General features: G+C 41.5%; 1 protein-coding gene across 1 annotated transcript in view; it reads right to left on the bottom strand.

Annotated features, from left to right (window-relative positions):
- Window positions 1-397: 397 nt before the first annotated feature.
- The window catches only part of CDK5RAP1 (CDK5 regulatory subunit associated protein 1), a 43,295-nt gene continuing 27,482 nt past the window's right edge, over window positions 398-16,210 (bottom strand). Inside the window, 2 exon segments of the mRNA XM_033433481.2 lie at window positions 398-650; window positions 5,150-5,290. Coding sequence (XP_033289372.2) covers window positions 522-650; window positions 5,150-5,290 — 270 coding nt within the window. The 3' untranslated portion in view covers window positions 398-521.

Raw genomic sequence — 16,210 nt, 5'->3', positions numbered from 1 at the left:
GCCTGTGCTCTGCAGCGGGAGGGGCCGCAACAGTGAGAGGCCCGCGTACCGCAAAAAAAAAAAAAAAAAAGAATGAACTGACAGGCTAAAAAAGGGGTCCATGAGGGAAATTCTCAGGTAAAATATGAGAATAAAGTGAGGAGACAGGCAGCTAAGTCAATGTTATCAAACCAAAATGTTAGAAAGATCTAGAGCAGTTTTTGCTAAGCAAATGGTTCTCTCCACCTTCGCCTCCCCTTCAGTCTCTAATTCCTAGGGTACATGGGAGAAAACCAGAGAGGTTTTCTGGTAGAAATCGGGCTGGGAAACACTTAATCCAGAAACTATAGGGAAAATCTCAGAGACACTAACCAAGGCAAAAATGAAGTAAAAGTAGATAAAAAGGGACCACTTCAGTAATTTAATGACTGTAAAAGCTGTTCACAAAGGAGCAAAGAAATGCATTTTCCATTTCATAGAAAGCTGCTTCACCACTTACAGCTTGTCTCCAAAGCTTCGTTACCTCTTTCATTAGTGACCAGTCATCTCTCTCTTCCTGCTGGGAAGGAATGAGAGGCCAACCACTCAGGTCGGCAATATGCTGCAGAGTCCTTCAGAGTGGTCCTGCAGAGAACATGTCCTTTAAGTGTCTGAGAGCTGGCTGAGGTGATCTGAAAGAAAACCAGTCAGAAGAAGGCAAGGTAACCAGGACTGAACTACAGGGACTTAATGTGAATCATCCAGAGGAGAGGCCACCAAAAGGAATCTAATGGAGATAACAGGCCAGCAGAGACTGCATGGTTCCTCTGTGCCCCCAATGCTTAGAGGAAGAGACGTTTGATACAATGCTAATGCATATAAGTTAAGAAGTCCAAAATAGGTCATTCCCAAACAGCCACTTCTCCCTTTTCTCTTGGGAGACGGCTTCTCCCCAGAGGCAACCATAAAGTTCAGGTGTGAGCTGCCTATCACAGACCCTGCCCCTCCTAATCCCAGAGGTAAGCTGTGATCCAGGCTGTACCAGTCAAATTCCTCCTTAAGATATTTATGGCCAATATTTGGTGAGAAAGGCTCTCTTTTTTCTCTAATTGAGAGCTGAAAGCATGTGACCCCCAAAATTACCAGAGGCCTCATTTCTGACCATAAGAATGAGTCAGTCCATTAGTAAATATTTATTTAGTGCCTATTGTGTTCTAGGAATTGTCCTACGTGCTAGAGATATCAAGAAGAACAAAACAGATGTTTTTCCTACCCTCAAAAGAGCTTTCAAGAGAAGACAGACAATATATAAACAAACGAAAATTACTTCAGGCACTAAAAAGTGCTATGAAGATAAAATGGGCTAATGTAAACAGAGAAAAAAGCAAGGCAGAGGGAAGCTGCTTTCAGCACTACAGTGGGCCTCTCCAGGAGACGACATTTAAGAGAACCTGAAGGCTTAAAAGAAGGCAGCCAGGCAAAAGTCAAGAGCCTCCTAAGCAACACAGCATGTGCACAGTCCCTGACACTAGAACTAGGTCTGAGGGGCAAAAAGGAGGTCACCAAGACTAGAGGAAAGAGAATAAAAAGAGTACAGGGCATATGAGGTTGGAAAGGTAGCTGGGGAAGACCACAAAAGGCCATGGACACCCTGCATTTTATGCTGGCTCCAATGAGAAATCACTGTGGGGCTTAAGCAGATGAGCGAGTGATCTGATTTAGAAAGGTCACACTGACTTCTATGGGGCAGAACGACTAGAGGGCAAGAATGGAAACAGGAATATGAAGCCTCTGAAATTCTCAAGTACTGTTGGTGGGAGTGTAAACTGGTACAACCATTTTGGCTATTTCTATTATACACACCCTGTTACACAGCAATTCCAAACCATATACCCTATAGAAATGAATATATACTTGCACTAAAACACAGGCATAGTCGTAGCAATTCTATTCATAATAGCTCCAAACTGGAAACAACCAAAATGACCAATATATAAATTGTGGTATATTCATATAATATGGATAAATATAATCATGGATGAATTGCACAATATCCATGCATCAAAAATATACACTGTATTAGAGCAATTATACTCCAATAAAGATGTTAAGAATATATATATATATATATATATACACACACACACACACTGTATAATTCAATTTTATATCAAAAACAAGCAAAACTGAACTATGGTATTAGAAATTAGGATGCAGGGGAAAAGAGTAACTGGTAGGAACATGACAGGGGTTTGGGGAGTTCTGAAAATATTTTGTTTCTTAATTCAGGTGGTATTCACATGGGTAGGGTCACTTTGTGATGATTCATCAAGTAGTACACTTGTGAGCAATTTTCTACATTTATGATATGCTTCAATAAATAATTCATTTTCAAAATATAGAAACAGAAAACCCGTGAGGAGGCTGCTCTAATCTCCCAACCAAGAAATTATGATGGCTTAGAGAAGGAAAGAAACGGTCAGGTCCCAGATACATTCCACAGGTAGAGCCGAAACAGATGAACTACTGATGGGGAGTACAGGAAAGTAAGTATCTAGGATGATTCCTATATTTTCTGTTTGAGCAACTGAGTGGTGCCACTTGCTGAGATGGAGGAGACTTGAAAAGAAGAAAGCTGCAGGAAAGTGGGAAGAATTCATTCTATTTTGGCCACATTAAGTTTAGGATGCAAGAAAGAAAGGAGACAAATGCAAATCTGGAGAGGAAGTGAATGGATGGAAGCAAAAAGCACAAGGAGCAGCGTGACAGAAGACGCAGACACTTCCTACACAGTCCCACATGAGCAGATAGCGTGGACAGGTGGAGATGTGAGTGAGCTGGTGGAAATAATGATGAGACAATGAGATTTCACCTGATTGTATCGATTTTCTCTATGAAATATGAGGCAAAGACATCAGCTGAGACTAGGATTTAGATAAGTGAGCGAAGATTTAGGGAGAATGAGAGTGGAAAAGTTACTTTACTGGGGAAATACAGTAGGATTAGGATTTCAGCGCCATTCATTTGAGTTTTATGGCATGAATGTGAACTGAGTGCAGTTGGTTTATGTGAAGAGACTGTTATTTGTCCCCCAACAGTTCTCCTGTTCTTCCTCAGTTACTCCTCAGAACTCCCAATTTTTAACTGGGCACATTGTCATTCAGAATGAAGACCACACTTCTCAGCTGCTTTGCAGCCTGGCGTGATATGTTACCATGGTGGAAATAGGATGTGCAACTTCTGCAAACTGTCCTAAAAGGAAGAGGACAAGCCCTTCACCTTTCTTCTTCCTGCTTGCTACTAGCTAGGACATGGCTGCTGGAACAGCCAACCTGAATCATAAGGTAACCTTGAGAATGGAGGCCACACACAGCAGAGCAAAAGACAGAAGGAGCCTAGACCCTTGGTGATCATGGAGCCATCAAAATCACCAGTCCTGGACCTTCTATATCTAGATTTTTATGACAAAGAGAACTCCTACCTTATTTAAGCCACCGTATTTTGAGTTTTCAATCCCATCATCTGACCTAATCTATGTAATAAAGATTAACTGTGTGCTCTTCCCCAACAATGTTCAGCTGCTAGGGTGCGGCTGCAGAGTAAGTAGATAACCACTTTCACCAAGGTTGGAGTTTAGCCAAATAAGCACCATAGAAGAAAGGGAGACAAGAAAATGAAATTTACGAGGAAATGGTTCTAGCACAGCCCGGGGACTCTTAAGTAGAGAAAGACGAGAAAAGTGACAGAAAAATCCAACAGACCTCTGGTTCCACATCTTCTCCTTCATTCTGATCCTTCCACTAAATCTCACTTGTGGGGTTTATGTCACTTCGCATCAAAAGAGTCCCAAGTAACATAAGTATCGGAACAAAAAAAGAGTCCCAAGTATCACCTTTCTATCTTTCTTGACAAATGGAATTTTTCCATTTTACAAAAGAATATCATACTAACATTACAACCCATACCACCAAACTCATCTTGCAAATAACCCTTATCTATAGTAGAAAGAGAACAGGAAGAGGTATGAAAAAGCAACTGAAAATCAAAGAAGCAAACATTCAGAAGACAAAGAAGAAAACAAGACAGTGTCAAAAAGGAAGAATGAACAAGTAGAAGAGCCTATGAGAGACTGTTTCCAGATCAATCACGTTGTTGCCTAGTAGGAATTACTTCATTTAGGAAATCTCTAGGTAATGCTGAAAGTAAGACAATCCCCAGTCAGGACAAGGCCAGAAAGGAAGGGGATCATCAAGTTCCCAACATGAAAAATCATTGTTTTTGCTAGATGGACAGAACAGAAAAGTTCTGAGCGCTGGTAAAATTTCCAGGCCAATCTACAGAAGTTACATGCCAGGGGAATGAGCCTCCCTCAGCTGCACACCATGAACCATGGCTCCCATGACTCCAGAGAGAGGTGATGAAGAGCAAGGACAGAAAGCAGAGGAGAGGGTAAGGCACTAAGGAACAGGGTGGACGACATAACACTGAACAACATCAGCAGAAGCATCACCCTCTCGCCACCTCTCTCTTTGCAGATGCTTCAAAGCTCAGTGTTGGAAAAGTGGTCTTACTCCTGCCCACCTCATCAGTACGTGTCCTGCCAGTCTCTGGCTCTGGGGCAAAGTGGACATGAGGAAAAAAAGGAAGATGGCAGTAGCAGACCTGTGGTAGTGTAGGAAGAAAAAGAAGAAGGAAGAAACTCATGAAGGAGGGAAGAAATGAGGAATATCCTCAGTGAAATGGGGAGAGGGAGAAAGGGAAAATCCCACAGCCATTCAACTAGACCTGTTAGTCCAGGGAAGGGATGCAGGAAACTGGAGCACACGTAAGTTAGGGATGCCTGCAGCATCAGAGACCTTGAAGGGCATGCTGATCTCTGACAGAGAGAACTATCAACTCACTTAAAATCACTTACACTTCCTGGCCTCTCTGCAGCAGGAAACTACTTGCCACTATGTATTCCAACCTCACCAAATTCCCAGAAAGAACCCTTTCAGGGCAGGAGAGAAGAAAAACAAAAAGCCTAGTTTGGAGCAGGCTAAAATTCAATTCAAGTGCCCTTCCATTGGTCAGGTTGAGAAGAGATTTTTATTTTACTAAAGAATTTCTCCAGAAAAACTTCATTCCTCCAAATTATCCAATCCAATACCCACTTCACAGTGCAAGTCAACAGTGCAAAAGGATACCTTACCTTCACCAGCACATAGTCCCCAGGCTGGGCTTGGACCCTAAGCCCAGGGTTAGTGACATCCTCCATCGCTACATCAGGAAAGATCACCTTAAGGTTTCCATCATTCCGGCCATACAGGTCAGTGGCAGAGCGTTTACTGAGCTGCAAAAGAACAGAGGAGAGGTTATGAGTCTGTCACAGTCATCAGTTCTTGGTCTGTCTCAGATCCCCAGGGGTCTGACCCATAGAGCATTTCTTTTTTTTCTTTTTTTAAGTATGGTACCTCTTTTTTTTTTTTTTTAATTATTTAGTTATTTATTTTTGGCTGCATTGGGTCTTTGCTGCTACGTGCGGGCTTTCTCTAGTTGCAGCAAGTGGGGGCTACTCTTCGTTGCGGTGGGCTTCTCATTGCGGTGGCTTCTCTTGCTTCAGAGCACGGGCTCTAGGCACACGGGGCTTCAGTAGTTGTGGCTTGCGGGCTCTAGAGTGCAGGCTCAGTAGTTGTGGTGCAAGGGCTTAGCTGCTCTGCAGCATGTGGGATCTTCCCGGACCAGAGCTCGAACCCATGTCCCCTGCATTGGCAGGCAGATTCTTAACACTGTGCCACCAGGGAAGTCCCCATAGAGCATTTCTTAACCAAGGAATCACAAGACTAAGTGCTTTACTGCTGCTTCACCAACAAGGGCAGTAAATAGCACACAACAGAAGCTCAATAAAATTTTCTGACAATATAATATATGATTCAATCAACGAGTCTTTGATTACAAAATTACCTTTCGCAGGAATGGACCTCCAACAGGCCTGATGCCAAGGACATAGGGGTGATACACTTGGCAAAAGGACTCTCACTTCACAGAGTCTCATAGTCTCAGACTCTCATAGTCTCAGGAATGTTCTGGGGTTGTCTGGCCTGGGTTACTTGTCCCAGTGAATAGGCAGACTGGAAGCCAGAGTCTCCATCACAACATGCAAAAGACTGGGCCAGGAGAATACTAAAACCAGTATGATGGTATTAATTTCCAGAACATACCCAAGTCTTTCTGCTCCAATCATGATGAAGTGACAAAAACCAAATTTATCCTCAGGCCTTAAATAACCAGGAAACTGGACAAAATATATGAGACATCTATTTTCAGATACTGGACAACAGATTTGCAAAACTATGATCCCCAAGAGAAGGAAAACAAATGGGGTGAGCCCTTCAATCACCCCTGCATTCTACCAGAAGACATGTGCCAGACCAGAGAATGCAAAGTGGGGAGGGAGATCTCAAGGCAGAGCATGGTGGTTCTCTCTGAATTGAGGAAAGTTGGATCAAAGTCCAGGGAGCCTGCAATAGCTGGAAATTGTGGAGCAAGTTCGAGAGAGGAGGGAGCTAAGCAGAAAAAGAGCTGTAGAAATGTGCATAGCGGCCCTCTGAGTCTTTGCTGAATAATAATACGTCCCTGTGTGGAGCAAAAATCCATGATGTCAGACAAAGAAAGTAACCTGGGAACTGCCAGCTGGTTAGCTCCCAGATCTCACAAAGGGCTATGAATCATCTGACCTACCATCAAATAGTCCTCACTGATTCCTTGGGATATGCAGTAACAACTCTAGAAGAGTCGTAAGTAGTACTAAGACTAAACTATCCCTAGAATAAAAAAACTTTTCTAGCAGATTAAAAACAAGACTTTATGGCCATTCTGACCAGTGTGATGTGTGGAATCTAGAAAAATGGTACAGATGAACCTATCTGCAGGGCAGGAACAGAGAGGCAGACATAGAGAATGGACATGTGGACACAGGGGGTAAGGGAAGGGTGAGATGAACTGGGAGATTACCATTGATATATACACTACCATGTGTAAAACAGATAGCTAGTGGGAACCTGCTGTATAGCACAGGGAGCTCAGCTCAGTGCTCTGTGATAACCTAGATGGGTGGGATAGGGGTGGGCGGTAGGAGAGAAGTCCAAGAGGGAGAGGATATATGTATACATATAGCTGATTCACTTCATTGTACAACAGAAACTAACAACATTGTAAAGCAACTATACCCCAATTAAAAACAAAAAAACCTTGAAAGGATCAAACAAAACTACAAACGACAAGTAACAAAACTGCTTATCAGAACAAAGCCCAACACAAAACCCAGACACTCAAAGATAATGTCTGACAACATAATGTCCAACATCCAATCAAAAATCACTAGATATGCCTAGAAGCAGAAAAATGTGACTCATAATCAAGAGAAAAGTCAGTCAGTAGGGGCTTCCCTGGTGGCACAGTGGTTGAGAGTCCGCCTGCCGATGCAGGGGACACGGGTTCATGCCCTGGTCCAGGAAGATCCCACATGCCGCAGCGCGGCTAGGCCCGTAAGCCATGGCCGCTGAGCCTGTGCATCTGGAGCCTGTGCTCCGCAACGGGAGAGGCCACAACAGTGAGAGGCCTGCGTACCACAAAAAAAAAAAAAAAAAAAAAAGTCAGTCAATAGAAACAGACCTAGAAATGATAGCAGTGATGGAATTATCACAAAGATATTAAACCAGCTATTATAATTAGGCTCAAATACTAAGTTTCAAAAGAAAACAAGAACACAGAAGAGAAGCAGAAGATATTTTAAAAAAACCAAATTTAAATTACAGAGATGAAAAATATATGATCTAAAATTTTTAATTCAATACATAATAGCAAATGAGACACTGCCAAAGAAAAGAATAATGAACCTGAAGACAGAAAAATAGAAACTATTTAAAATGAAGCACAGATATAAAAAAGAGAAAAAAAACTGAACAGCCTCAGTGTCCTATGACACAATATCAAGTGGTTGGACATATAGGTGACTGGAGAAGGAAAGAAGAAACAGGGGGCAGGCGACGGGTGGCAGGAAGGAGGAGTACAGAAAAAATATCTGAAGAATAGTAAATGAAAATTTTCCAAATTTGATGAAAATTATAAACTCACAAACTAAGTAGCCTCAACATATCCCAAACAAAACACAAAGAAAGCCATACCAAGACACATCAAATTTCTAAAAAGTGATAAAATGACAACTAACACAACATGTAATACTAAACTAAATCTTTTTCTTATAAATGACAGTTCTGAGCCAAGTGGAGAATTTAAATGGGGGTCTAAGGACTGGATGGTAGTAATCTAACAAGCTTAATTTTCTGATTCTGATGGTTGTGTACAGTTGTACAGGAGAATGCTCCTGTTTGCACAAAATACACACTGCAGTATTTGGGGAATTGGGGGCACCAGGGCAACTTACTCTCAAAAGCTTCAAAGAAAAAAGTACTATACTGCTACTTTTCTACAAGTTTGCGATTGTTTTACAATAAATTTTTTAAAAGAGAGAGTGTTCATGTTCCGTGATTTGAACAAACCAACCATAAAAGAACATTTATAAGACAAAGAGGGAAATTGGAACATCAACTACATATTTGATAATATTAAGAAACTACTGTCAATTATTTCAAATATGATAGTCACATTATGTCTATTTTAAAAAAGAGTCATCTTTTAGAGATATATACTGAAATAATTACTGACAAAATAATATATGTCTTGTACTTGCTTCAAAACAACTCAGTGGGGGCAGTAGAGATGAAACAAGATCAGCCATGATTAACACTGTATTAACAAATTGCTGAGGCTGGTTAATGGGTACGTGGGCATTCACTATCCTCTCTATACCTATTTTTTTTTTTTTTTAGATTCTCCATAATTTGAAAAGGTGGGGGGGGGGTACTTATAGGCTACAGAATGAGACAGATATGGGTCAAATTCTGGCTCTGCCACATTAGCTGTGTGACCTTGGGGAAGTTATTCCTACTTCTCTGAGTCTCCTTTCTTCATCTACAAAAGTGAGGTAATAACAGCACTACCCCCAAGGACTGTGGTGGGACTCAACGTGCTGATGACTGTAAAGTACACAGTTTCTGGCACATAGTAAATGCTCAGTATACAGACGTTATCATCTTCTCTGACACTGAATACAGCAACCCGGTGTTTTAAGCTGGCCATGGGACTTCCCTGGTGGTCCAGTGCTCAAGACTCCACATTTCCACTGCAAGGGGCACAGGTTCGATCCCTGGTTGGGGAACTAAGATCCCACATGCTGCCCAGCACAGCCAAAATAAATAAATGAACTGGCCATGACTGGAGGGAAGAAAGTCTCCCCTAAGAAAAAGTGAAGGAGGGAGAAGGGGAAGATGGCGGGAGGGAGAGGGGGAAGATGGCGGAAGAGTAAGACGCGGAGAACACCTTCCTTCCCACAGATACATCAGAAATACATCTATACGTGGAACAACAACTACAGAACACCTACTGAACGCTGGCAGAAGACCTCAGACCGCCCAAAAGGCAAGAAACTCCTCACGTACCTGGGTAGAGCAAAAGAAAAAAGAATAAACAGAGACAAAAGAATAGGGACAGGACCTGCACCAGTGAGAGGGAGCCGTGAAGGAGGAAAGGTTTCCACACACTATAAGCCCCTTAGCGGGCGGAGACTGCGGGTGGCGGAGTGGGTAAGCTTCGGAGCCGCGGAAGAGAGCGCAGCAACAAGGGTGCAGAGGGCAAAACAGAGAGATTTCCGCACAGGGGATCGGTGCCGACCAGCACTCACCAGCCCGAGAGGCTTGTCGGCTCACCCGCCGGGGCGGGCGGGGCTGGGAGCTGAGGCTCGGGCTTCCGTCGGAGCGTGAACACAGCCTGAAGGGGTTAGTGCACCACGGCTACCCGGGAGGGAGTCCGGAAAAAAGTCTGGACCTGCCGAAGAGGCAAGAGACTTTTTCTTCCCTCTTTGTTTCCTGGTGCGCGAGGAGAGGGGATTAAGAGCGCTGCTTAAAGGAGCTCCAGAGATGGGCGCGAGCCGTGGGTAACAGTGCGGACCCCAGAGACGAGCATGAGACGCTAAGGCTGCTGCTGCCGCCACAAAGAAGCCTGTGTGCGAGCACAGGTCACTCTCCACATCTCGCTTCCGGGGAGCCTGTGCAGCCCGCCACTGCCAGGGTCCCAGGATCCAGGGACAACTTCCCCGGGAGAATGCACGGCGCGCCTCAGGCTGGTGCAACGTCACGCTGGCCTCTGCCGCCGCAGGCTCGCCCCGCACTCCGTACCCCTCCTTCCCCCCCGGCCTGAGTGAGCCAGAGCCCCCGAATCAGCGGCTCCTTTAACCTCGTCTGGTCTGAGCGAAGAACAGACGCCCTCCGGCGACCTACACACAGAGGCAGGGACAAATCCAAAGCTGAACCCCGGGAGCTGTGCGAACAAAGAAGAGAAAGGGAAATCTCTCCCAGCAGCCTCAGGAGCAGCGGATTAAATCTCCACAATCAACTTGATGTACCCTGCATCTGTGGAATACCTGAATAGACAACGAATCATCCCAAATTGAGGAGGTGGACTTTGAGAGCAAGATTTATTATTTTTTCCCCTTTTCCTCTTTTTGTGAGTGTGTATGTGTATGCTTCTGTGTGAGATTTTGTCTGTATAGCTTTGCTTTCACCATTTGTCCTAGGGTTCTATCCATCTGTTTTTGTTTTTACTTTTAAAAAAATTTTTTTCTTAATAATTATTTTTTTATCTTAATAACTATTTTATTTTACCTTTATTTATTTATTTATTATTTATTTATTCCTCCCTCCCTCCCTCCCTTCCTCCCTTCCTCCCTCCCTCCCTCCCTCCCTCCCTCCCTTCCTTCCTTTCTTTCTTTCTACTATTTCTCCCTTTTATTCTGAGATGTGTGGATGAAACGCTCTTGGTGCTGCAGCCAGGAGTCAGTGCTGTGCCTCTGAGGTGGGAGAGCCAACTTCAGGACACCGGTCCACAAGAGACCTCCCAGCTCCACGTAATATCAAACGGCAAAAATCTCCCAGAGATCTCCATCTCAACACCAACACCCAGCTTCACTCAACGACCAGCAAGCTACAGTGCTGGACACCCTATGCCAAACAACTAGCAAGACAGGAACACAACCCCACCCATTGCAGAGAGGCTGCCTAAAATCATAATAAGTCCACAGACACCCCAAAACACACCACCAGACGTGGACCTGCCCACCAGAAAGACAAGATCCAGCCTCATCCACCAGAACACAGGCACTAGTCCCCTCCACCAGGAAGCCTACACAACCCACTGAACCACCTTTAGCCACTGGGGACAGACACCAAAAACAACGGAAACTACGAACCTGCAGCCTGCAAAAAGGAGACCCCAAACACAGTAAGATAAGCAAAATGAGAAGACAGAAAAACACACAGCAGATGAAGGAGCAAGATAAAAACCCACCAGACCTAACAAATGAAGAGGAAATAGGCAGTCTACCTGAAAAAGAATTCAGAATAATGATAGTAAAGATGATCCAAAATCTTGGAAATAGAATAGAGAAAATACAAGAAACATTTAACAATGACCTAGAAGAACTAAAGATGAAACAAGCAATGATGAACAACACAATAAATGAAATTAAAAGTACTCTAGATGGGATCAATAGCAGAATAACTGATGCAGAAGAACGGATAAGTGACCTGGAAGATAAAATAGTGGAAATAACTACTGCAGAGCAGAATAAAGAAAAAAGAATGAAAAGAACTGAGGACAGTCTCAGAGACCTCTGGGACAACATTAAATGCACCAACATTCGAATTATAGGGGTTCCAGAAGAAGAAGAGAAAAAGAAAGGGACTGAGAAAATATTTGAAGAGATTATAGTTGAAAACTTCCCTAATATGGGAAAGGAAATAGTTAATCAAGTCCAGGAAGCACAGAGAGTCCCATACAGGATAAATCCAAGGAGAAACACGCCAAGACACATATTAATCAAACTGTCAAAAGTTAAATACAAAGAAAACATATTAAAAGCAGCAAGGGAAAAACAACAAATAACACACAAGGGAATCCCCATAAGGTTAACAGCTGATCTTTCAGCAGAAACTCTGCAAGCCAGAAGGGACTGGCAGGACATATTTAAAGTGATGAAGGAGAAAAACCTACAACAAGATTACTCTACCCAGCAAGGATCTCATTCAGATTTGATGGAAAGGTTAAAACCTTTACAGACAAGCAAAAGCTGAGAGAGTTCAGCACCACCACACCAGCTTTACAACAAAGGCTAAAGGATCTTCTCTAGGCAAGAAACACAAGAGAAGGAAAAGACCTATAATAACAAACCCAAAACAATTAAGAAAATGGGAATAGGAACATACATATCGTTAACTACCTTAAATGTAAATGGATTAAATGCTCCCACCAAAAGACACAGACTGGCTGAATGGATACAAAAACAAGACCCATATATATGCTGTCTACAAGAGACCCACTTCAGACCTAGAGACACATACAGACTGAAAGTGAGTGGATGGATAAAGATATTCCATGCAAATGGAAACCAAAAGAAAGCTGGAGTAGCAATTCTCATATCAGACAAAATAGACTTTAAAATAAAGACTATTAGAAGACACAAAGGACACTACATAATGATCAAGGGATCAATCCAAGAAGATATAACAACTGCAAATATTTATGCACCCAACATAGGAGCACCTCAATACATAAGGCAAATACTAACAGCCATAAAACGGGAAATCCCATAAAACGGGAAATCGACAGTAACATTCATAGTAGGGGACTTTAACACCCCACTTTCACCAATGGACAGATCATCCAAAATGAAAATAGATTAAGGAAACACAAGCTTTAAATGATACATTAAACAATATGGACTTAATTGATATTTATAGGACATTTCATCCAAAAACAACAGAATACACATTTTTCTCAAGTGCTCATGGAACATTCTCCAGGATAGATCATATCTTGGGTCACAAATCAAGCCTTGGTAAATTTAAGAAAATTGAAATTGTATCAAGTATCTTTTCTGACCACACGGTAGATATCAATTACAGGAAAAGATCTGTAAAAAATACAAACACATGGAGGCTAAACAATACACTATTTAATAACGAAGTTATCACTGAAGAAATCAAAGAGGAAATCAAAAAATACCTAGAAACAAATAACAATGGAGACATGACGACCCAAAACCTATAGGATGCAGCAAAAGCAGTTCTAAGAGTGAAGTTTATAGCCATACAATCCTACCTTAAGAAACAGGAAACATCTCGAATAAACAACCTAACCTTGCACCTAAAGCAATTAGAGAAAGAAGAACAAAAAAAACCCAAAGTTAGCAGAAAGAAAGAAATCATAAAGATCAGATCAGAAATAAATGAAAAAGAAGTGAAGGAAAAGATAGCAAAGATCAATAAAACTAAAAGCTGGTTCTTTGAGAAGATGAACAAAATTGATAAACCATTAGCCAGACTCACCAAGAAAAAAGGGAGAAGACTCAAATCAATAGAATTAGAAATGAAAAAGAAGTAACAACTGACACTGCAGAAATACAAAAGATCATGAGAGGTTACTACAAGCAACTCTATGCCAATAAAATGGACAACCTGGAAGAAATGGACAAATTCTTAGAAATGCACAACCTGCCAAGACTGAATCAGAAAGAAATAGAAAATATGAACAGACCAATCATAAGCATTGAAATTGAAACTGTGATTAAAAATCTTCCAACAAACAAAAGCCCAGGACCAGACAGCTTCACAGATGAATTCTATCAAACATTTAGAGAAGAGCTAACACCTATCCTTCGCAAACTCTTCCAAAATATAGCAGAGGGAGGAACACTCCCAAACTCATTCTACGAGGCCACCATCACCCTGACACCAAAAGCAGACAAGGATGTCACAAAGAAAGAAAACCACAGGCCAATATCACTGATGAACATAGATGCAAAAATCCTCTCAACAAAATACTAGCAAACAGAATGCAACAACACATTAAAAGGATCATACACCATGATCAAGTGGGGTTTATTCCAGGAATGCAAGGATTCTTCAATATACGCACATCAATCAATGTGATACACCATATTAACAAACTGAAGGAGAAAAACCATATGGTCATCTCAATAGAAGCAGAGAAAGCTTTCAACAAAATTCAACACCTATTTATGATAAAAACCTTCCAGAAAGTAGGCATAGAGGGAACTTTCCTCAACGTAATAAAGGCCATATATGACAAACCCACAGCCAACATCATCCTCAATGGTGAAAAACTGAAAGCATTTCCACTAAGATCAGGAACAAGACAAGGTTGCCCACTCTCACCACTATTATTCAACACAGCTTTGGAAGTTTTAGCCACAGCAATCAGAGAAGAAAAGGAAATAAAAGGAATCCAAATCAGAAAAGAAGTAAAGCTGTCACTGTTTGCAGATGACATGATACTATACATAGAGAATCCTAAAGACGCTACCAGAAAACTACTAGAGCTAATCAATGAATTTGGTAGAGTAGAAGGATACAAAATTAATGCACAGAAATCTCTGGCATTCCTATACACTAATGATGAAAAATGTGAAAGTGAAATCAAGAAAACACTCCCATTTACCATTGCAACAAAAAGAATAAAATATCTAGGAATAAACCTACCTAAGGAGACAAAAGACCTGTATGCAGAAAATTATAAGACACTGATGAAAGAAATTAAAGATGATACAAATAGATGGAGAGATATACCATGTTCTTGGATTAGAAGAATCAACATTGTGAAAATGACTCTACTACCCAAAGCAATCTACAGATTCAATGCAATCCCTATTCAAACTACCACTGGCATTTTTCACAGAACTAGAACAAAAAATTTCACAATTTGTATGGAAACACAAAAGACCCCGAACAGCCAAAGCAATCTTGAGAATGAAAAAGAGCTGCAGGAATCAGGCTCCCTGACTTCAGACTATGCTACAAAGCTACAGTAATCAAGACAGTATGGTACTAGCACAAAAAACAGAAATATAGATCAATGGAACAGGATAGAAAGCCCAGAGATAAACCCACACACATATGGTCATCTTATCTTTGATAAAGGAGGCAGGAATGTACAGTGGAGAAAGGACAGCCTCTTCAATAAGTGGTGCTGGGAAAACTGGACAGCTACATGTAAAAGTATGAGATTAGATCACTCCCTAACACCATACACAAAAATAAGCTCAAAATGGATTAAAGACCTAAATGTAAGGCCAGAAACTATCAAACTCTTAGAGGAAAACATAGGCAGAACAGTCTATGACATAAATCACAGCAAGATCCTTTTTGACCCACCTCCTAGAGAAATGGAAATAAAAATAAACAAATGGGACCTAATGAAACTTCAAAGCTTTTGCACAGCAAAGGAAACCATAAACAAGACCAAAAGACAACCATCAGAATGGGAGAAAATATTTGCAAATGAAGCAACTGACAAAGGATTAATCTCCAAAATTTACAAGCAGCTCATGCAGCTCAATAACAAAAAAACAAACAACCCAATCCAAAAATGGGCAGAAGACCTAAATAGACATTTCTCCAAAGAAGATATACAGACTGCCAACAAACACATGAAAGAATGCTCAACATCATTAATCATTAGAGAAATGAAAATCAAAACTACAATGAGATATCATCTTACACCCATCAGAATGGCCATCATCAAAAAATCTAGAAACAATAAATGCTGGAGAGGGTGTGGAGAAAACGGAACACTCTTGCACTGCTGGTGGGAATGTGAATTGGTACAACCACTATGGAGAACAGTATGGAGGTTCCTTAAAAAACTACAAATAGAACTACCATATGACCCAGCAATGCCACTACTGGGCATATACCCTGAGAAAACCATAATTCAAAAAGGGTCATGTACCAAAATGTTCATTGCAGCTCTATTTACAATAGCCAGGAGATGGAAACAACCTAAGTGTCCATCATCAGATGAATGGATAAAGAAGATGTGGCACATATATACAATGGAATATTACTCAGCCATAGAAAGAAACAAAATTGAGCTATTTGTAATGAGGTGGATGGACCTACAGTCTGTCATACAGAGTGAAGTAAGTCAGAAAGAGAAAGACAAATACCGTATGCTAACACATATATATGGAATTTAAGAAAGAAAGAAAAAAAGTCATGAAGAACCTAGGGGTAAGACAGGAATAAAGACACAGAACTACTAGAGAATGGACTTGAGGATATGGGGAGGGGGAAGGGTA

Source organism: Orcinus orca, chromosome 16 (assembly GCF_937001465.1).
Source record: "Orcinus orca chromosome 16, mOrcOrc1.1, whole genome shotgun sequence".
In the NCBI taxonomy this organism is placed as follows: Eukaryota; Metazoa; Chordata; class Mammalia; order Artiodactyla; family Delphinidae; genus Orcinus; species Orcinus orca.
The sequence above is the reverse complement of the archived record's forward strand: the minus strand, read 5'-3'. Positions and strand labels throughout refer to the sequence as shown.